The sequence below is a fragment of the Theobroma cacao genome, chromosome 6, assembly GCF_053813885.1.
Source record: "Theobroma cacao isolate CCN51 chromosome 6, ASM5381388v1, whole genome shotgun sequence".
Lineage (NCBI taxonomy): Eukaryota > Viridiplantae > Streptophyta > Magnoliopsida > Malvales > Malvaceae > Theobroma > Theobroma cacao.
In genome coordinates this window covers 2,804,810-2,828,078 of record NC_142644.1, presented here as the reverse complement: position 1 = coordinate 2,828,078, position 23,269 = coordinate 2,804,810, and the positions used below count along the sequence as shown (strand labels likewise).

The window sequence follows — 23,269 nt, the reverse complement described above, 5'->3', positions numbered from 1 at the left end:
ATTGAACATGAAATTCCATGAAGATTGATAAACTTTACAAATCTTTATTATATTCACCTGTTGTTACAGCCTCCAACTGCTTTATAGTCTATAGTACAGATGGATGGCATTGAGGCAAACCGTATCAATTTTTCAGATAATAAAATTTGCATAAAAAATTAAAAGAATTTTCAATAGTTTGCAAATTGCAATTTGCTCAATGTCGCCTTCTTACCTTTTTAGTGCAACGCCAAGAAATTGCACTTAAAGCGCCTCCAACTAAGTTATCCCGCGGCCTTTCAGAACCCTTGATCAGAAAGATGAAAGAACATTTAGCAACATAGTACTCAAGGGCAGGTATGGATAAGTTTAGGCTTAACCTAATCCAGATATCAGATTAGAGGTTGCCTTTCAGCCATTTAAGAGCACCATTTGCAACAGACCTGCAAATATCACATTTTTAAGGTAAAAAAACATAAAACTCATTAACAAAGAAAATAGATGCAATGAATGGTGAGAAGTTTCATCTCAAGAAAAGAAAACACAATTGAAATGAAAGAACACAAGGAAATATGAGAGAAAGCAGAATGAGATATATTGTGCAGATGATAAATCAGAATGAAGAAAAGAGTCAGTACATCTGGCTTCACAAATTCTAGATCAAGAAAATTTTTAAAAAGATGCTGTAACTGTAAAAGTTCTGTTACATGGGATGGTTAACACTCGAAAGTGGTAAAACATGTGACAGGATGGCACGGGGGCGGTGGATCACTGGATCTTGCACCACTATCATACCCCATGGATCAAGATTGAAAGCCCATGCTAGTTTCTTTTTCTACCAATTTGCAGTTACACACTTGAACAGCATTCATGACATACTAAAATGTTAAAAAGAACAACCGCAGATAATAGATGAGAATGCTGGAGAATAACTGCACATATATCACAATTACAGCACCTTAAAGCAAGATATTTCAATCAACTCATCATGGAAACCAGCTAACACAATCATGCATTACTTAAATCCCAGAAATCAGGTGTCAAAGAGGAAATTTCAGATGCTGCTAAAATGTGGAGTTCAATTTAAAAAAAAAAAAAAAACTATAATCATGCAAATAATGGTATCATTCACAGCAGCACACGTGTTAACAAACACAAGCATTTGAGCATGCATGTAGACACAAACACACACACACACACACACACACAGAGACATTACCCTGCAAAAGCTTTTAACTTTGTCCATGGATCATTCTGATCTGCTGGTTCTTCAGTTTTCTCTACATCCTTACCAGCCTTACTTTCAGTAGTTTTGGCTGCACATGTAAATATGTAAACTTAACTCATGTAATCCAAACAATAAGCAACTAATACCTATGCTTACCACATAAGACAAGCAATACAACTTTCTTAGTCCCAGATTGGTGACAATGATATGTTAGTATAACATTGTCTTTGACTACTATTCAAATTCTAAAAGTTTAGGCCACAACAGTGCATCTTGTGAATAGGACATCATTACTTTAAATAACAAATATAAAACAAAAAGTCATTTTCACAAGGTAAGGCAATTTCTTACTGGCAGGCTGAGTTCTAGGGCGTGTTCGTGAACGGCTGCTGGTCGTATTACTCAGAGAGGCAAGTTCCTCAAGCAATTCTCGCTCCTTAGCACTACAAATACAAGGAAGCATTACAGCGCGAAGTTAGCGGGAATAACTAATTTCAATATATTTAAGCATTAAAGGGAACAGATTTAACAAGGCCAGTGGTAGTCAATAGCAGGTATTATACTACACAACTGAAACTATTTAACCACACTCACTAAACACACAGTGCAACACCATAAAATTACTTAATTTAATTGAATTTTCAGATATTTAATCATGAACAACTTTTATGTGACTCTTAACAAGATTCAAAATAAAGACCATGTGTAATTAAGAAAACAACCTTAGAATCACACCAACTGCACCTTTCCCAACTCCTATTGGGCCACTAAAAAGTATATTGATCCTTTCAACTTTTATTACGTTAACTAAAAATATGAAAAGCAATTAACCAATATGAATTAGCTGACTTTTCATAAAATGACCTAAACACACTGTTAATTTCAGCTAAGATTGGTAAAGATAAAAGAACCTACTGTTAACAAGCTAAAGAGACGTGTTTACTACTAACGAAAAATGAAGGATCTATGAGAAATTGACCAACAGTTGAAGGCAACTTAATATGGCCTAGAAGGAACATACTACAAAAAATTAATTCAAGAAGCAGTTTAGCTATTCTATAACCATAAACTAAACACTGATAAAGATCATCTTATACCTTATTCTATTTGGTATGGTAACTTTAATTGTAAACAAATGGTCACCCCGTATAGATGGTTTGTTCAGCTTAGGTGCACCTTTCCTTGCAAGGACTAATACTTCCCCTGGTTGAGTGCCAGGTGGGATCTGTAGTTCAGTTACCCCTTCCACCGTTTTTACCTGTTTTAGTGAAAAGAAATCACTATGTGATTAAGCATAAGATGTTGGTGAGGATAAAATAGGAATAGAGTTGCCACAACACTAAAATTTATGTGCTAGCAAACCAAATTTTAGCAGATATAGCCAAGCGAACCAGAAAATACTTTTTCTTAGGTGTGGAAGGCAGTGATGAGGCATTGCAAAAACAGTCGCCCATCTCCTCACTTTAAGTTATTCCACGTTTGTGCAGCACAATTTATGATGAAATGTTGAGAAGATGATTTTGTATGGAAGATTGCACAATAAACTAATGAAAACTAAAACACTGAAAAAAATCTTCAACCAAAACTTTAAAAGAAAAGAGCATTAGGCAAGTAAGCAAATGCAGGCTTTTACAGGTGCTATAATAATTGCACATAATATTAGGAACGCGAGCTTTTCCACTTAAACCTATTGCATTTCTTTAATTTATGACAATTGATATGAAAACTAAAACAATTAAGAATTTAATGCATGAATAAATGATAATAAAGACAAAGTACAGTGAAAACTACCTTTACAACAGACCCCAGTATGGCATCAAGGTAACTAATGGACACTGTTGAGGAGAGATTTATGCCATCCCTTTGGATTCCTGCTACCTCTTCAACATCTAGATATACATAAAGATCTCCTGGAGGGCCCCTGCAGAAACCAGAAAATAATGTTCAAGAACTAAATCTCCAAAGATCTAAGACTACAGTGTCTTTTGTTGTACTTCTGTCATCAACACAATCCCTGAAGGTGAAACTGGACACAAGAGGTTAATGTATAAAATCTGCAGCTTGCAAGCCCCCAAATGTAAATTTAATTTTTTATGTAGACAAATTTATCTAAAGCAATCAAGGAGAAGCAACCCTATGATACAAGAAATACACTCCCTTAAAGTAATAATGAGAAATAATCATTATATGCATAAATTTAATCATAAAAATTACAAAAGACAGTAGTTGGGTAGAAAAATAAACAAAATAAAGAGAAGAAAGTACATAGAAGGAACACTTCTGTGACAAGACTTCTATGAAACAAAAAAGACATCACCACCTATACATGCAGTAACATCCTAGCACAGTCACAAGAAGTTATTCTAATTCCAGTACGATCAAGGAATTTATGAATAGCAATATTGTTATCACAACAATTTAAAGCAAATTACCATTCTTGACTTCAAAAGGTAAGACTGGAAAATACTGATAAAAACTTAAATCACAGATTCAATATAACATGAATTGGCTGTCATACTGTAAAATACACATTTTCGCTAGTATTTCAACTACCTATAAACAACCACCAGTTCTCTGCTTATTCATTATAGCCAATTTACTAATGTTACACTCGAAAAATTCAATACAAGTTCTAAATTACTTGAGCCAAGAAACCAAGTCGCAACTTCTTTTATATCAGGTCCAGAGGTAATTATGGCTGACAGGAAATGGAGCTTATATTTATTCGGTAATATATTTCAAGGGCAAGATATACCTACTATAATTGAAAAAGAAAATGCAACTTCAGATTGCATTCAGCTGATAATACCAGAAGATGTCATCGAGATTAGAGATGCAATAAAAAAGTTCATCCACATACCCTCTTGGCCCAGCATCGCCCTCCCCAGCAACTCTGAGGATGCTTCCTGTACTAACTCCAGGAGGAACTTTGACTTTGATATTTTTCTTAACTCGTATACGTCCTTTACCAGAGCATTTCCGACAGTATTCCGAAATGACTTCACCATCCCCACCACAATTTGGACAAACAGAAACCTACAAAATACAATGGAAAAGCTATATAAGCAACATCTTATAACAAAGTCTTCACACGTAGGTTCTCAGAACAGCAAACAGTGAGAGAAAAGAGAACAATTCAATCATTATAGTACAAAAATGATTGCTTCCTTATCTAGCAGCCATGCTACAAAATCTTACATTAATAATATCTTATAGCAATCATGAACCTTATTAATGTTCGATACCAAATTCTGCAATTTGACTTAATAGAAATGCTACAAATTAAATAGCTGTAATCTCTTACTGTATAAATTCATCAGTTTTCTATTAGAGACCTATTAGACAAAAATCCTCTAGAGATGAAAATAAAAGGTTTACTGGAACAATATCTCCCAAATTTATCTTGTAATTCTCACAGGCTTTAACACTGTAGTGTTGCAAGTTTAGATTGTACCTCTGGCTCTATGCTTATTCCAGCTGTTGTAAAGCAATAAACTTTCTTCTGTAAAAACTGATCCTTGGAGTCAAACTCTCCCCTTTCAACTCTATTTTTTTCCACAAAATGGTTTCAATTTGATAGAATATAATGTGACCAACCCAAGTACTGATGAACCTCACCTCAATTTCACCATTGGGTACGGGTATGAGTAGCATGTGGATAGTAGGCCATTGTTACAATTAAATAGAATGACTAGTACAACCAAGGTCCTGGTGCTAAAGAAAATTGCACACTTAAAATTTAGACAAAAGGCCAAGTTCAGAAATGATCATTAAAAGCCCTACTTCCTCACAACACCCCCCTCACTCTCGGGCACCTCAAAAGGAAAAAAGGCAATCAAGAGTCCAAAGGAACTAAATGAAAAAAATTTCTTATTACCTGTGAAAACAAGCCAAAGGGTGTCTGCTCGGTTCTCATAACTTGACCCCTTCCACCACAAGTTGAGCATATCCTCATCCTTGACCCGACCTTTGATCCAGTACCAAGACAAACTTCACATGTTTCTAAATGGGAAAGCTCAAATTCCTTTTCAGCTCCAAAAATAGCCTCCGAAAATTGTAAAGTAATGTCATAACTGAAAATATTGGAATTATCAGAACAATATTGACTATAAAAGCCCTTGAACAAGGACATATATAGCACAGAAATAGAAAAACATATAAATAGAAACATGCAGGAAATATTGACATATAAATACACATTATTAGCAAGCGATGCCTCAAATAAGATAAATGATATATTTCTTTCATAATCAAACTCAAAGACACTATGTAAAGCTTATTAATAAGAGAAGCACAGTCACTTGGACTTAGCTCAAGAGGGAAGGAGGATGGAGTGGGATTTAGGTAGAGATTTTAGGTTTAAGTCATGGTAGTCTCTCTTGTATTAAAAAAAAAAAAGGAGAGAGAAGAACTCATTTAAGCATAAAAAGAGCACATACAAATAATTGGAAATAGACAATTTTCTAGTGAAAAAGGACGGCTACCCCAGTATGTGGCCCATATAGGACCTAAAAAAATTGATAACAACAAATTAGACAACATATAACAAAGTAACTTTCACGCAGGCACAAGAGAAAAACACAATATAGCGTAAAAATGTGCTGAAAATTTTTAGAAATTGTTATTAAATTTGTAATTTGTAACCATCTTTTGGTAAATGGAATTACTTAATGGGAACCTAAGAAAACATAGAACTTCGAAGGCATTATTTTCCACATTTTCCAGGAGAGTGACGAAAAGCAATTTAGTATTTTCAATGCATCAGATGACAATGCCAACTTGACTTGCTAAAGAAAACAAGTAAACTAGGCATGGTACACCTCGTTTGACTCAATACAAGACATTGAACAATTCAGGCTCCAGTTTGCAGTAGGATACCAGGTGTTCAGATTGACCAAGTCCATTTCACAATAAGAGCTGATTTCAATAAGTAACTTTTGGAAATGAAATTGTTCACAAAATATAAAAGGTTTAATGAACTTAGAATCCTGCAACAACAAGCACACCCACCCCACTACAAGAAAAAAGAAAAAAGGAGAAAAGTGTGCAGTCACACAGAGGAAGAGAACATCATTCAGCAACATAAAAGCCTGCTGAAATAAGTAAGCTCAGAGAGCAACCGATAACTAGATAGCAGTACATGAGGTCAATCTCATTTTTGTAAATCAAAACAGACATAAAGGTGATCATGCCCAAGTTTAGTATGCATACTAAAGTAATCAGTCAATTAGCACTCAGTATAAGAAAAGAGAATGATCAAAGGACCACTAACTATCATTAAAACATCAAAAACAGATCTCAACTTACCGTACATCATCACCTTTAGTAACCGTACTACGACGGCCTGTTCTGAATCCACTTTGGTCCATGCCAGGAAAACCACCCATGCTTGGTCCAAAGAATGTCTCAAAGAGATCAAAAGGATTAGTCTGCAGGAGAAGATAAACAATATGTAAGTTGTACTTAACCTACAGCTGTCTAGAGGTTCTACTGCTGCCTAGGTCAATCGCATGCTAGTTCATGGAGCATCCATCATGATTTCTCACATAACTAAAAGCAGCATAACTCTTTTAGAAGGATACATGGTTCACAAATTGGTAAGTGAAAGGGCAAAAGAGACTCAGATGGCCAAACCAACAAAGCCCTCTAATAATCTTCCCACAAGGATTATAAATTCCATATTGAAAGTGACATTGTTCTTATGCTCAGAGTCAGACAACCAAATATTTAGGAACTAATAATCAAACAGGTACCTTGCTTTCCAAATATGGTTCACACATCTTTCAGTGAAGTAATCAACAAGCAAAGCATGTATATTCTTCAAGCATATTTCAGATATTCATTGTCATTAGGGGTACAACAGAACTTAGTATAAAAATACAAACTAAATGCTTACCGTATAAGCACTGGACTGTCCCCCTACTGCACTTTTGACTCCAGCTTCACCATATTCATCATACAAAGCTCTCTTTTTATCATCTGATAACACCTGACAGTGTTGCACTTCATTGTTCAAAAAATAACATGATGAATGAAAATTTTGAGTATGGTAATGTACTTTCACACAAAGGAACCTCTAGGAAAGAAAACTTGCAGCACACTATGCTCCACAAACTGAAATGTGACTAACGAAGAAAAGAATAAAATATGAAACAATTATGTATGTCAACATGATAAATATCAAGAGCTCCACATGCAATCATAGGATAAACAACAGAAGTTGTATCTTAAGATTTCAAGGCATGTTGAATCAGTAATTAACAATGCATTGCATGATATATAGAAAGATACCAACATGCAAGAAGGCCAATTAATTAACTTGAAACCATAACAAACTCACGCTTTTCGAACTTCCTTTCCCAGTCCAAAGCAGGATGCATATTATGTTACATGCGTTCTATGACCTCTTGAGGATGAAATGGTTAACTGCGTTTAGTTTGTTGGGTGCAAGAATATTTCGATACTTTTTCAACAACCTTAACATCCAATTCCCCCTTTTCCCTGGCATCTGAAATTGTTTAAGTTCAAGAGTATTTGATGGGGATCCTACCAAGCCTAACTCTATATTGTACACACCTAAAACGTAAATAACAGGTTGATTATATATCACAATAAAAAATAAGAACCCTTATATTCACTGTCCTTTTAATCGCAATATTCAATTTCAATGCTCAACAACAATAATACATCTCTTTCTATGTTTAACACATGGATTCAAGAAAAAATTTGTATAAACAGATCAAACATCCAGTTCTTACAGTATCGTAGACACATTCTGCATATATCTACGAAATCTATTTCCTCCTTGCTAATCCTTGGTCCTACAATTAAATTGTTCTAAAATATACAATCTGGTTCAAATATGCCCAAAAAAAAGTTGTAGAAATGATGAATAACTGACATGGAAATTGCCAACTATGTTCACGAGAGAGAGAGAGGGAGAGAGAGCCCAAACAAACATGCAAATGATTAGAGTAGAAATTTTAACATTTTATTCTTATTCTTCTGTTTCAGACATTCAGGTAAACAAACAAAAGTATTCTTGGCATACCATTAATTGGTACAGAGAACTAAAGACAAACAGTAAGAGGAAAAAATTACGTAAAATATAGGTGATTGTTATAAGGCTATCCACAAACACAACCAATTGAGAAAACCACGTAAAACATAAAGCTAATAACATATTTCAACTAGCAATACTCTGCACACCAGTAAACATGGAAAATTTTTGAAATAGTTGGTCAATAAACTTTTGTGCATACCTCATATGCAGCACTAATCTCCTTAAACTTTTCAGTAGCTCCTGGTTCCTTATTGACATCAGGATGATACTTCAAATTAAGATAAAAGTTATAATGTCAGGATTACAAAGACAAACAAAAACAAAAGATAATAAATAAACAATCATTAGCATACATAATCCACTACAAACTTAGCAGCTTCAAATTTGAAACAAAGTGAATTTAAAATTAAAAGACAATGAACTTAAACAGGCAAGCATCTAGAAAGAGAGCTAATTTTTTGAGTTTTTTCCTAGGGAAAAATAGCTTGATCAAATTAGGCCAGATTAGATAGTTTAAACCACAGGATAAAAGACACCAACAAATTATGGTCGATGATGCAAGCATGAAGTACAATCATATAATTGCCAATCTTATAATGATTCTGCCACTGATATAGTTGGCAATAGGTTATTTTCAATTGGGCTCAGAATATTTCCAAGAAAGATTGCAAATCATTTGGGCAGAATAGAACAGCTTTTTCCAATACTGCCACAGAAGATTTAAGTGTTTTTTATTCCTTGATATCTAAATTAGGCTGGCTATCAACTACAACGGAAAAGATGGGCCAAATGAGCTCAAATATATATAAAATAACTCATTATAATTGTTACTCAATTCATGCCCTCCTCTAATACACAAAACTTACAAAAAATTTACGAAAGAAGTATCTCAAAAATAACCCAGGTTATGTTACAGTTTTATCATCCAAAGCATGAAGATTCTCTTAAGACCCTCAAAAGGTTTTTGCCAAGATTAGATGACTAATACAATGACAAAGGAACAAGCAAATGTCTAGCCACATTCTTTTATTCTTTGTCCAACTAGAAAAACCAAAACCAAGAATAACACCATCGTCTTCTGAACATTTTCTTTTTCCTACAATTTGTATATCTTTCCACTAAATATTTCCTTCTCGTTTCCCCAGGAGATACTCCACGCACTCCAACAGTTAAAACTTGAGACTTTCAACTTTGAGCTCTCGGTTCCGAATCTCGGGTTTGGGTGGCAAAGAGGTACCTCTCTTCTTATAGGTCAAGACCTAACGTGCTTTCATATGTACCAAAAAGGGGAAAAAATGCAAAAGCATTTCCGTCTCTTATCTAAAACACCCATTTAAACTTCACTCTTCTTTTGCTTTCCTACCTCAGTTGTCTCAACCCAAAAAAAAAAAAAAGGAAAACCAAATTACAAAACAGAAAGGAAATGCAAAATAAAGAATTGAGTGAGGTACCTGACGAGCTAATCTACGATAAGCGGCCTTAATTTCTTTACTGGAAGCTGATTTTGGTATTCCAAGAGTAGCATAGTAATCCCCAGAAGCAGCAACCACCGTCCCAAAACGGTAAGCACCAACCCTGCCATTATTCAATCTCCAAGAACAAGTTGAAAAGGGGGAGGAACTCACGCAAGCAAAGCTGTCGTGGGACCTGAGACGCGTCCCACCATTGAAGAAAACAGAACAAGAAGAAGAAGAAGAAGAAGAAGAAGATTGGGAAGCGTTTGAAGGGCGTTCCGTTGGGAAGCTGAGAGAAGAAGGGAGCAGAGATAGGGAAGTAGTGGCAGCCATTAGAGAAGCGTGTCTCTCTTCGTTCAAAGTTTTGGATAAAATGGGTCTATTAAGAGTAAATGCTGGGTTTGATCTCGTTCATGGTTGGTTCGAGCCGCCTTTCGAACAGACCGCCGGAGAGAAGAGAGAGTGAAGGAAGGAAGGCAGGGGAAAGCCGAAAGTGGCCAGAGCCAGAAGATTAGATTTGTGGCTGTAACTTTGTTTTTGTACCAACACGTTTTTCTAATGCCACCCACCATTTTTCTTTCTTTCTTTTTTTGTCACTTTTTCTTCAAAAAGAAAAAAAAATACTTTAAACGTTAATTTCTCGAAAAAAAAATTGTGCAAAAAGAGTTCATTCAAAAGAAAATAAATTTCATATAAAAGTAAGATATAAAAGTTGGTGCAATATTCATGAATTATATACTTAAAGTAGATAAAATAGTTAGAATTATGAACTTGAAGAAAAAATTGATGAATGTGTTGTGATGAGAAGTACTGTTGAAGTTTATAAGTTTTTCAAAATCAAAATAATTATAAAAATCGTTCTAAATGATTCTGTACCCGAGAAATTGAAACACCTTAACAAAATTGATCAACAAAAAATGTCGTCATCGATCACCCTACTTGTCTCTCTTTTAAAAATGCTTTAACGTGAATCAAATTTATGATAAATTCACAAGTCAACTGTAAGAATCCAAGGATAACAAGGTAAATATAGTAATCAAATTGATTTACTTTGAAATATAAATGTGAAATTTCTTTAACAATCAACAATTATTAGTTATGACTGTTTACTCCATACACCATGATAAGCCTATGGCCACATATCAGACACAATACTAAATTACACAACAAACATACCACCTTAAGGCAAACAGATTATAAAGCACTGACAGCTTAGCGTATTGTGCTATTTTCTGTAGTCATAAATAAAGCTAAAGGCTTCATCCCTATATGCTCCATTCATATTTTTAGAAGACATCTGGGTGGAAACGCCCTGGGATGGAGTTGCTTTGCTGTGCCTGTCTCAGATGCATCGTCAATGCGTAGTTATTTACCTGCAACACAAGCAAAACACACAGATGAGTTTGTCGAGTCGACAGAATAGTAACTTGTTTCAGCTTGTAAGTCTCTATTATGTAAACATTTATGTGCTTTTTTGGACTGTATGGCATAATCCAATGCCATGTCTATCTTCTGACCTCTAGAGTTCGCAGCTGCTCCTGATACTGAGACACCAACTGCTTCAGATGTTGCAACTCATGGTTTTTATCTTGATACTCCTTTTGACGTTCATGTTGGATTGCCACAGCTCGTTTGAGGACCGTATTTTCTTGAATCAACACCTCAATCTGTTCCTTTAACATGATATTTTCCTGACAACAAAAGAATACAATCAAGTCAATAAGGTGATGTTTAACATGGCTTCAAAACAAAGAACAAAAGGAAAAAGACAACCTTATTATTATCCAATATTAAACCCATGTTCAATTTACATGGATATTTCAAAAACTATAAACCAACAATTTTAACATGATTATATTAAAAATTGCAACTGCTGAACTAAACCTTCTAACCCACATTTCGCCCTCCCTTTGAAGAAAATAAAGGCTTAGTTCTATGATAACCACTGAAATGATCACAATGATCAATTATTCAACAGCTTCGCATTTCTGATTAAGTGGGTCTGCTCCACAGCTAATGTGACCAAATTTGGATCTCAAAGCAACCTGTCAGGAGCAACTCTAGTTTCTCAAGAACCAAGACGACAATAACCACCTATTTTATGTCTTTCTCGTTGACTATAGAGTCATCCACACCTGAATTTCAACTCTACTGGAAACCAAGAACATGTAATGAATCACAGTTCAGAGGACTGGCACCTTTACCACCACAAAGTTCTACTATTCAGTTCCTCCAAAACAACCATGGACACTAGACCATAGACAAAACCTTTATCACCACCTAATCTATGTCTTTCCAATTGACTCTAGAGTTATCCTCACCTGAACTTCAACTCTACTTTAAACCAGGAACATGTAATGCAGCACAGTTCAGAGGATTGCCACCTTTATCACCACAAAGCTCTATCATTCCAGCTTCTCCAAAAGAACCATGTACACTAGATCATAGACAAATTTGTCACCAAAGGGGAAGGGACAAGAGGGGAGAAAAGTGATGTTTTATTGGACAAAGGTAATGAAATACATTCACAATACACTTTTTTGCCATGTCTTTGACTTATTGGTAACGAGGCAGGATGACCCTAGCTTCAGGAACAGACGCCTTTCATTGCAGATCATATTTAATCGCGCTAAGCTCAATCAAGTTCATATGAGCATCTAACGAACGTGAGCGTCCACCATATGACATTTTGCCTAAAACCTGCTTCATAAGTCCTGCATGACTTTTGGCTAATCTGGAAAAGCGTGACAATACAGATACATACCTTGTGAAAATTTTGTGCTGCCTCTTCAGCAGCAGATCTACTAATGGAATTCTCCAGAACCTCCAGCAGTTTAAAGGCACGGGCTTTGGCATCATCCACACTTGTAGCACTCATCATCTCCCTCACAAACAAGTCCACCCATTCTGCACCATCAACAGGCAGTTTTTCAGGGGCTGATGGATTCTGAACAGGCACAGTTGCAGTAGCTTCCCCATCATTGGTCAATGTACCTACGGTTTCAAATGCAGATGTAAGATCCCCTTCTTTAAGAAATGAGAATTGCCTAACTTAAAGCAGATGGCATGTACACACAGCAGAACAATTAAACATAAAATAATTAATTGTGGTATCAGAACAATTAAACATAAAATAATTAATTGTGGTATCAGAACAAGTAAACATAAAATAATTAATTTTGTGGTATCAGACTATATTCTGATTCAAGTTACATATATAACTGCTGTACATAAAATATCATACTGAAATTGATCATAACCACAACATAATGGTGGAAGCATATAGTTAAGAACTTAGACATCAAACATGTTGAGTCAAGATTCAAAAGAAGATCCCTCAATTCTTTCTCTCATTCTAAAATCAATTTTGTTGATTTGCATAAGTACCTAAAGAAGAAAAGGTAAAATAGTGGTAAATCGAGTGGAAGCTTTAAAACTACTTCATTAATCTCACGGTGTTAAGACTCTAAGAAAGCCTTTATGCTTTATTCCCTTTTCAATCTGCTTGTAAATTTAACCATTAGGTATATGAAATATTCCAAAGACTATCAAGCAGATGCAAGAATTGAATCAAAGATAGCAATAGCATCACGTAATTGACTGGTTGACACTGAAAATCTACATGTCAAATCGATTTTGCAAAATCAACCATCAATCAAAAATATATTAAATGTTAAAAGGAATACTTGATGGAAAAAAGATACAATTGAAGATAATACACATTGATCACAAACTAAGATGGCAACGTTAAATTAAAATAAATCACAATTGCAAAAAGTAGTGGCATACCCAGCTCTGCAGTTGCACCCAGTTCTTCAACAGGACCTGACCTTTCCCCTGTAGCCTCTGCAGCTCCCAAGCAAAGTTCCTGCAGCCTCTTGACAGCAGTGTCTATATCATTGCCACATTCTAGCAGTGCTCTCTCCAGAAGCTGCAAGGAATAGTTGTTAAATATCAATAGAAGAGACATATTCTTCATTATTTTGACAGCCAACTGTAATCTCTTCATTGACCAATGGATTAGTAAAAGCAAACATTTAAATGCTACGAAACAGAAAAGAAGCAAAGCAGCAAAACATATATCCACTAAACCAAGTAATCTTATATACACAAATATTTTGTACAGTCACACAACTGATTCAATTATCTTGGTGAAAGAATTATATCTTCAATCGTGAGGAAGGACATCACTAAGCAATGCCAACTAAACAATAAGGCCACATTTGGCGTGCCAGGTTGTCCCCAAAATTACATTAGACCCTTAAGGGTCCACTACCTGGCCTTAAGTGCTGAGGGAGAGCCTTCCCACACACTGCACTGATATTCAAAACCAGTCCTAATTAAGGCCAGTACACCAAAATTTCAGAAGCATCAATAGAAGCAACAAAACCACAACAACTCCGCATGGAATTGAATGAAGATTATCATAGAAGTACCCACAATATGGTCCCACTTAATTGGGACCTTGCAGAAAAGAACTTGAACATAGTCCTACCCTCAAAGATTTTTCCATTAGAAGCCACTTTCATGGCTTCAATCCACACAATTGCACTTGTTAACGGAAGACTTTTACCATAAAAATTCATTGAAAGATAAAATTTGCATTCTTCTCTTTTAAATAAATTGTACAATAAAGCATTAAAATTTTTCACTTAAAATCAAAATTAAAACTGATACAATTCTCTTTTGTTTGCAGGAAAAGCCAGCGAACCAAAAGGATAAACAAAACAACCAATCCAAGTTTAATATTTAATCCACTTATCTCCTTTTCCATCTCAGCGTCCAAACAGAATTATCAAAGCAAGGAATCAAGAAACAATACCACCTTAGACATAAATCTTTGAAACCTAATTTGCTAATACTATAAGAATTTACTATTCCTAAAAAATAAAATTTACATTCTGCATCTAATCATCGCAAGTATTTACAAAAACAAAATATAAAATATCTATTTTTTTAAAAAAAAAAGCGATGTACCTCGGGGTCCATGTGAGGGAACAGGGCTTCGAGGTGAGCGAGGGAAGACGGCGGCGGAGGAAAACGAACAGACGAAGGAGATGAAGGCGAGCAGCGCCGGAGCTTCTTAGAGACAGAAGCCGATGGCGACGACGGGATATCCTCGAAGAACGATCTCTTACTCCCGCACACTGCCGCAGACATCCTTCGCTAAATCAAAGAAAATCTCTCTTTCTCTCTCTACCAATCTCTCCCTCTCTCTCCCTTCCTGTCTCTCTACTTCAAAAAAAAAAAAAGAAAAATTAGAGTTTTCTTGGGGAAGGCGACTTTCCTGTTTGGACGCTAAGAGATTAGGGGATTCCTAACGAAGAGGATTTGCCTTTGGGCTTAGGTTTTCTTATTTATAAGGGTTTATATCTTGGTGGTGGTGCAGAAGAAAAGTAATGCTCAAAGCGGTGCTGTTTTGTTTTTATTTTATTTTTTTAATATTTCATTATTATGTTTTTTGAAAAAGAGGCGAGGCGACGGGCGCGTGGAGGAGATTCCGCGAACCGCCGGGGTGGCTTTTCGGCTTGGGGTGGGAGATCCAATTTAAAAAAGTGGAATAAAACGGTAACTAATCTTATTAATAATCGAATATTAAGTTTGGTTTTTTTTTTCATTTTTTTCCTTTTAATAGGATAAATTAATTATTTTTCTTTGTTATATCAATTTTGTCAAAGGTTCAACTACTATTTTCTTTATTTTCAAAAAAATAATAAATTTGACAAAAAAATACCCATTATCTAAAATTATTTACACTACTAATGATGAAATTTTTAAAAAAATTTCATTTTTTTACTAATATATATTTAAATTACTTATAATTAAATTACTTGTTAAAATACATAAATTATTGAGTCAAATAAACTATTATAATTAATAAATAATTAATTACTATTAATTAAAATATTATTTATCATTTTATATCCATATGACACAAGTGTAAAAAGTGCAAAATGTCACGTGATAATTTCATTATATCACATCAACATATCAAGACACAATCCAAAATGGTTAATTCAACATACCACGTCACAATCCAAAATGATAAATTAACATGTCGGACTAACATATACCAAATCAACATCTATATAACACAAAATGACAAATAACATTTTAACTAAAAAAAAATTAATCAACTATTTGATTTAAAATAAATATATAAATATTCAATTAAATGTAATAAAAAATAATTTTTTAAAAAAGTTTTCAATAATTTAAAAAAATAAATAATATATTTTTAAAAAATAGTGTATATTTTCCACTAAATAAATAAATTTGCTTATTTAACTTATATATAATTGGGTTGACAAAATGATTCAAGCCCATGACCTTAGGCTTTATGTGAATGGGCTTGAATTTTATGGGGTGGCTTTGAGGAAAAGGACAAAGATCTGTTCAATTTTAAGGCATAAAAATATAAATATTCAATTGAATGTAATAAAAAATAAAAAAAATTAAATAATATATTTTTGTAAGGTCGCTTAAATTTTTTACTAAATAAATAAATTTGCTTATTTAACTTATATATAATTGGGTTGATAAAATGATTCAAGACCATGAGTTTAGGCCCTATCTGGATGGGCTTCAATTTTATGGGGTGGCTTTGAGGAAAATGGAAAAAGATCTATTCAATTTCAGGGTGAATTTGGGCTGTATTTCTTAAGCTCGGCCTCATCCAGTTAGATAAAATTTAGATAATTTTTTTTTTGTATATTTCATAGGTTTTTTATAAAATAAATCAAGTGTTTTTATATTAACAGTATGAAATATATGAGTTATTGTACTAAAAATCTTAAAAACTGGCCTCTTAATATGAATTGACAAGCACCTGGAAACAGCTGCCATATTGATGTGGTAAATTGAACAAACAAGAATCAGGTACTGACATGCCACAGCAATTCATTCAAAGCTATGAAGAATGTAAAAAAACTAAAAGAGCCTAAACAACAAATACACCTGAACATGTTTCCTGGTAAAGAGGATTACAACAAAGGGTGGTTCAAAAAAAGAAAAAGCATAGAAAACTAATCACATTTTTGGAATGGGATTTGAATGGGGAACCATACTTTTGCTTTGAGAATGAGAAACCCCATATGCTCAAGTTGCAGAGAGGTAGACGTCGTCGCGCCTGCATGTTTCAACTCCATTAACTGCAAAGAAGTGAAGCTCATTAGTCAGGCAAGCTGGAGACAGAGCTTACATAGCTCTAAATGTCAGTGGATGCAATTCAAATGGATAAAATGTGTATATGAAGTGGCAAATATGATGACTTTAGCAGTAAGAACACCATTTTTTGTACTTATTCATGATCCCGAGACTCCCTAATTGTATAGTAATAAGATTACTTTTTGTACAGAGACTAGATGACTGTAAGGTGTTAAGAGTGTCTAAAGCTGAAAATAGAGCGAGCATTTATGAGATTATTCGAGCATAACCAGTTCCAGAAGTTGTCGTTTCATTACTTGAAACAATACACAAAGAGACAAATCTGCATTGAACCCTTCTTTTAGAGCTCCAGTGCCTCGGATGGCACCAACTACGTGATAAGGTTTTGACCTGCTCAACATTAGTTCTCACTGTCTTGGCTATAGAATGAAAGTTGGTCTCACCTACTTATCACGGTAACTGTGTCACACAGACAAATTTAACGACTTCAAGTGCACCAAGTCCACTTCCAATGAATCAAAACAATATTGTTCAAATTACATCTTTTCTTTCTTTTTCTCATTGACAGGTAACTAAAGTCGACAGCAGTGGATGTTCCATCAACATTTTCCTTATTTTCCACTTAAACCTGAATCAATTGGTCGATTATAGAAAGAAAAGGATATTAACAATTGGATTTGTATTCAACTATGGGTGATTTCAATAAGTAATCAGTATCAGAGAACATCCCACCTTCTTTCAGCTAATCCTATTTCAACACTAAATTCTACGTAAGAATTTAGCCACCCAAACCTTATCTAGATATCATCCCATGCTTAATGCTTCTGTCACTTTACCTTGTCCTTTCAGAACTTATTGGTCATATGAGCCTAGTGCTATCATCTGTCGACATTCCAAACTAGAAACATCTCATTGAACTTTATTTTTAGTAGGGTACTCCAAAATCTTACAGATGCACAAGGACAAGCATTTTTTTTTTCTTTCTGTTTAATCCTTAACAACAATTAAATTCTCTCTCTCTCTCTCTCTCATCCCCTAAAGTTTGGTAGAGGCCTAGGAAAAATACATAATACAAACTAATAATTAGCCTTTTTATCGTGTAGTACTTTCCAAGGAAGCTTTTTAAATGAAAGAAACCAACAAAGTATCACAAAATACTTGAAAAGCCAGAAACCATAACCATACAAGTGTGACGTGAGAAAGAAAAGAATGGTCAAGTTGCATGGATACGCTAGGATTTCACTTCCTGATGGGACAGCAATATCTTGAGATACACAATGCATTATTTATTGTAGAAAAGATAATAAAGCACTATCTCTACCCTTTAAAGAAAGTATATAGAACTAGCAATTGTAAAATCTCAATCAAGTGCAAAACAGTTCAAGCTGTGGGGATCCTAAATCATTCAATCTCTTCTAGAAATATCAAGAAGGGATAAATTACAAAAATCCTCTTGTAAACATATTGATATTGCTCTCTTACCATTTCTTCAATAAAGCTTTCCCATTGACATGATTAAGTAGAAATCAAAAAGTAGATGAAACAGGTTAAGCGGAAAGAAGCCAGAAAAAAAAAATTAGCCAGCTATTGGGGAATGTGCAGTTTCAAAACAAAAAGGGGTAAGGATAATGCCGATGTCTTCACCCAATCACTCCTACACAGGAAGGGAAGTGAGATTTGTAAATTATCCTAGTATGAATGCACTTTATTTTATTTGAATCAAACATTCAACTTCTTTTCTGACCCACAATTTTGAAAGGACAAGAAAGCAAGAAAGTGGAACTCATTTAATAGTATATCACTTCAATCAACATAGAGATAAAATGAAATGATACCAGAAGGTGCAGAACAATTTGTCTGCTGGCGTGGCTCCACAAGAATATACAAGGGCTTTCCATTTAGTCTATGTTGTCCCTGCAAAACATACAGATGTTAAATTTTAATTTTAATGGAAAAAATTGTAACATCTGCTTCAGTGAGCTAAACAATCAGTAAAAGCGCAGGGGCAGACAAGATTAGAGCTATTAAAATTTGAAACAGAGATAAACTCAAACAGCAGCAGGTGATGTCAGTATGATAACATTATTAGAAGGAATTTTTATGGTAAAGAAAAGTAAAAAATCTTAAATTTGCACAAATGGTTTATATCAAGACAAGAAGTCAATAATTAATCATCCGTCAATGGACACCATCAAAGCAACTTTATCATTTTATAATCAAAGGGGTAATACAGTCCAAAGAAGTAGAGCACTGAGTAGATTATTTTCTGAAACAAAATTCATAGCAGTGTAGTAGTAGTAGAGCAATGGCTGTAGTAGAAAAAGAAGAAACCTAAGTTCTGAACCAGTTTATATATTACATTTTCAGGAATAATGCAACATGTAAAGAAGTCTATCACGCATTACCTTAACCTCACGCAGCCCAACAACACATGCACATTCAACCACTTCAGCCCCAACACGTTCTAGTAAAAGATTAGCCCAAACAGAATTTCAGTCATAGAACTTTCAAATTGTATGCCAAATTAGGGGAAAAAAAAAGGAAGTATATGCATGAACTCCAGACATTACCTAATAGGCGTATTGCAGCAGAAAGAGTCCCACCTGTCGCCACCAAATCATCAATAACTAAGGCACGTTCCCCAGGTTGAACAGCTCCAACATGCATTTCTAGACAATCAGTGCCATATTCGAGTACATATGCTTCGGAGATCACTTCTCCTGGTGTTCAAATAGTGAAGGGCTTAAATTACAATTCAAGTACCAAATATTTATGAAAAGAATGATTTGATAAGACTATTTCCACAATTCTGGCTATCCTGGTTTCAATGCACGTTCGAACAAGAACTAACAATTGAAATGGTATTGAGAATTGAGATTTAGAATAGATAGATCTTTACTTAATTAACAATCTATGGCTGAAAATAACTTTCGAACTGAAAACATGGTATTTTTTCACAATCAATGTCTTTACAGACAATGATGTTCTCACAATCTTTAATTACATGGTTGCATATACCCATTGCACCATTGGCTATCACACTCCTTGCCATTTCAAATTAGGAAGAGTTTGGAATTGGCAGTTTGGAAGTTTCTGCTGGCATTAGCATGTTCCAAACACAAATTTTCCTATGCTTTTCCCCTTTTCCCTTGGCAGGGTTCCAAAGTCCTCTTTACTACTTTTACTATCTGGTAATTAAGTATTCTCCTTTCAGTGATTAAAGCTTCCATCTAAGTGGCATAAGAAACTGGCGTTAATATGAAAGAAGATAGTACAAGGGACACCCTCTCCCCATGCTTCCAACTCTGCTTGTTTGACCTCATAGGGTCCACCATGGGTCAGATTCCGTAGTTCAGGCTCAAATTGTAGGTAATTTGCCTCTTCAGATGTTTTCCATCCTACCATGCTTCTTATGATTGCCTTATAGTGATAAAATAGACTAAAAGTTATTTCTGTTCCCCAGCCCCAAAATTTCAGTGGGAAAGCATAAATCCTAGCTGATGCAGCCAGAAATATGATATTGACTCTTTTCAACAAAACAACACATCAAAGATATCCTTCTTTTCATCCTAAATTATGTTAAAACACAAAGCTTTTTCACTCTAACTCAAAATCCAAAGAAGTGGGTCTCATTAGTCAATCCAGGTGAAAAGCTATATATCAAATTCATCAAGACTATGTGATTTGATGTTTGGCTTATGCTAGTAGTCACGTATAAAAGCATACCTGGCAACTTTCTAGGTTTACGTAAAGGAACAAACTTGGCACCAATAGCCAATGCAACTGAGGGGCCAAACATAAATCCTCTAGCTTCAACACCTAGAATGTAAATTGACCGTGTGAGCAACTATCAAAGGTAAGCAATTATAGAACCAACTTCATAGTTAGAATAGTTTAGCATATAAAGCAACTCAAAAAACAACAAAAACAATTACAGTTATAATACAGTGTAGATGATTGGTTGAATTCAAAGGAAAAGGAACTAAGATAAATAAGTCATTTTTTATGAGTTAGATGAACCGACTGGCTTATCAAATGAGACATTGGAGCTTGAGTTAGCCTATGTGTTCCAGAGTTCCCTTTCTACTGTTAATAATTTCATACCACAATCATGACTGGTTTGGCCTTCAAATGCTACTGGGACAAAGACTTAACCCTCACATCTTTGGAAAAAGTCATCATAGGCTAAATGTTTGTGACCAAGAAGAATATTCCCAAATGAACCTTGAAACTCTATACTTGAATAAAGTGACTAATTAAAATCGATTTTACCATGTGAGAGTGAAAGAAATTAGAGCTTTCCATGCATGGAATATAGTTATAATTGCTTGCAGATATAAAAGAATTTGTAGCTACAAATGACCACAGTTTTGTCTTATCATATTTTATTTAACCATAGTAAAGCACTGACTTAACTGAGCTAATTATCTCAGACGGATTTAGAAAATCAATTCCATTCAAGCAAATATCATATGGATTCCGTGCCTGAATATAATATACAGAGCTTAATAACCAGTTATAAACCAGAATTTATTATGGCTACCATGACTTCAGGAGACACAAATTTCAGTTGATCTAAAATAAAATGAAGAAAAAGAGAACCCCTTTTCCTGAGATTGACAAAACTTAAGAAGGAAAACATTTCTTCTTCAAAAGAAGTCACTGCTTTAAAACATGGTAAAACAAGCCTGCGTGTGCAAAAAAAAAAAAAAATTAGGAAAGCTAAAATGAAGCAAGCAATGGGCTTGACTGAAACCACATTAGCTCATAGAATAAAATAAAAAAATCAATCCTACCCACTTATACAAACTTAAATATATATATATATATATATATATATATATATAAAAGAAGGAAAGAAAAAATCTCATCATAACAACTTATATACATTTCAACTTTTGCATGATAAAAAATGAATATAAAACCCCCAACTTGACTTAAACTTTTTCTACAATGAATCCAGACCTGTATAATGGGTAGACCAAGAGCACTCAAAATTATACTACATATAATAACAAAAAGAAAAAAAAATGGGAAGTGTGGTTGCATGTGTGAGAAGGAAAGATAAAGAAAAAGAAAGAAAGAAAAGAGAGGGTATACCAGCAACAACAGAGATAGCCATATCTCTATAACGATCAACAAAGATATCCACGGTATCTTTGAAACACTTGTGATCAAGTAACAGTGTTGTTATGTCCTGGAACATAATCCCTTAACATAAAACAAAAAAACCCAAGTTACAAAAACCAAGAAAAAGTTGAACATTTTACTACAAATAGACCTGCTTCAGAATTTTGCTTACAAGAAACCAAAAGAGAGGGAGAAGGAGAGAGAAGAACCTGGTTTTGGGAAGTGAGGAACAACTCTAATGGCTTCAGAAATGGCCTTCAACCTTGGGTCTCCTTGTAAACCATTCTGATCTCCTGCAAACATTTTCTCCATTTCTGTTCCTCTGTAAGAAGCTTGTGTTTAAGTGTGCTAAGCGGGTTAGCAAGAGCTCTTTTGTTTTTTCCCTCCCAAGGATAAACCCAGTGCTCTTTTTAACTTCAGCTGGCTTATGACAGCAGAAGAAAGAGAGAGAAAGAAAGGGTTATTAATAATGTGTATCTTTGTTGGCAAAAGCACCCCTGAAGAAGATCCAACTGCTCAGTGCTCATTATTTATAGGCTCCTTTTTCTAATACTATTTCTTTTTTTTCCTTTTCTTTTCCATTTTCTAGAGGATAGTGCTGCTGTCACTCTCAAAATTGTTATGTTTCCATTCCTTTTGATTGTGAAGTTTTTGTTGCTTTTAACATTAATATATTTAGCAGTATTTGCTGTTATCACTAGAGCTGTGTTTACGGGTTTGTCTATTTGTCCACACTTATAGCATGTTTGGTTGGCCATTCCCCTTTTATTTTCAAGAAATTTTGATTCGGTTGAAAAATGATTTAAGAAATAGCTTTTTATAAGAATGATTATTCTCCAAAATCTTTTAAAATCAAAGAATAGTTAATACCACCCTTCCTCATGGTATTAGCTATTCCATGATTGAGAAATAAATTCAAAATTTGATAAAAATAAAAATAATCCTTATAAGTTTGAAAAATTATAATTTTATTTATATAAAATATTATTTTTCTCTCTCTCCTCTTTCTCTCACTTGATTCCAATTTTTAATAAAATATTAATATTTTAAAATATTAATATTAAATTATAAATAAAATATTAATATTTAAATTATCAATTATCAATAAAATAAATTATAAATTATTCTTATTTAAAAACAAAATAAATTAAAAATAAATAAACATAATATCATTTGAATTATATAAACAATATTAATAATTAAATCATCAATTATTAATATTTTAAATAAATTACCAATTATTAATAT

The 23,269-nt window shown here is 34.1% G+C and overlaps 3 protein-coding genes across 3 annotated transcripts; all 3 read right to left on the bottom strand.

Annotated features, from left to right (window-relative positions):
- Positions 1 to 24: 24 nt before the first annotated feature.
- Positions 25 to 10,259, bottom strand: LOC18595308 (Molecular chaperone Hsp40/DnaJ family protein). Its single transcript, XM_018123804.2, has 12 exons — positions 9,722 to 10,259; positions 8,470 to 8,538; positions 7,104 to 7,196; positions 6,515 to 6,636; positions 5,085 to 5,280; positions 4,068 to 4,243; positions 2,999 to 3,128; positions 2,305 to 2,465; positions 1,559 to 1,650; positions 1,199 to 1,295; positions 360 to 422; positions 25 to 286 (listed from the first exon to the last, which is right to left on the bottom strand). The coding sequence occupies exons 1-11, from the start codon at positions 10,055 to 10,057 to the stop codon at positions 377 to 379; spliced, it is 1,518 nt and encodes a 505-aa protein (XP_017979293.1). The 5' UTR covers positions 10,058 to 10,259; the 3' UTR covers positions 25 to 286; positions 360 to 376.
- Positions 10,260 to 10,740: 481 nt separating this feature from the next.
- On the bottom strand, positions 10,741 to 15,119 carry LOC18595307 (uncharacterized). Its single transcript, XM_007023195.3, has 5 exons — positions 14,702 to 15,119; positions 13,514 to 13,655; positions 12,489 to 12,718; positions 11,242 to 11,415; positions 10,741 to 11,097 (listed from the first exon to the last, which is right to left on the bottom strand). Exons 1-5 carry the CDS (start codon positions 14,882 to 14,884, stop codon positions 11,011 to 11,013), a joined length of 816 nt encoding a protein of 271 aa, XP_007023257.2. The 5' UTR covers positions 14,885 to 15,119; the 3' UTR covers positions 10,741 to 11,010.
- Positions 15,120 to 16,538: 1,419 nt separating this feature from the next.
- LOC18595306 (adenine phosphoribosyltransferase 5) lies at positions 16,539 to 22,520 on the bottom strand. Its single transcript, XM_088807713.1, has 7 exons — positions 22,231 to 22,520; positions 21,992 to 22,102; positions 20,618 to 20,710; positions 19,462 to 19,611; positions 19,297 to 19,355; positions 18,727 to 18,805; positions 16,539 to 16,875 (listed from the first exon to the last, which is right to left on the bottom strand). Exons 1-7 carry the CDS (start codon positions 22,331 to 22,333, stop codon positions 16,823 to 16,825), a joined length of 648 nt encoding a protein of 215 aa, XP_088663839.1. The 5' UTR covers positions 22,334 to 22,520; the 3' UTR covers positions 16,539 to 16,822.
- Positions 22,521 to 23,269: the final 749 nt, after the last annotated feature.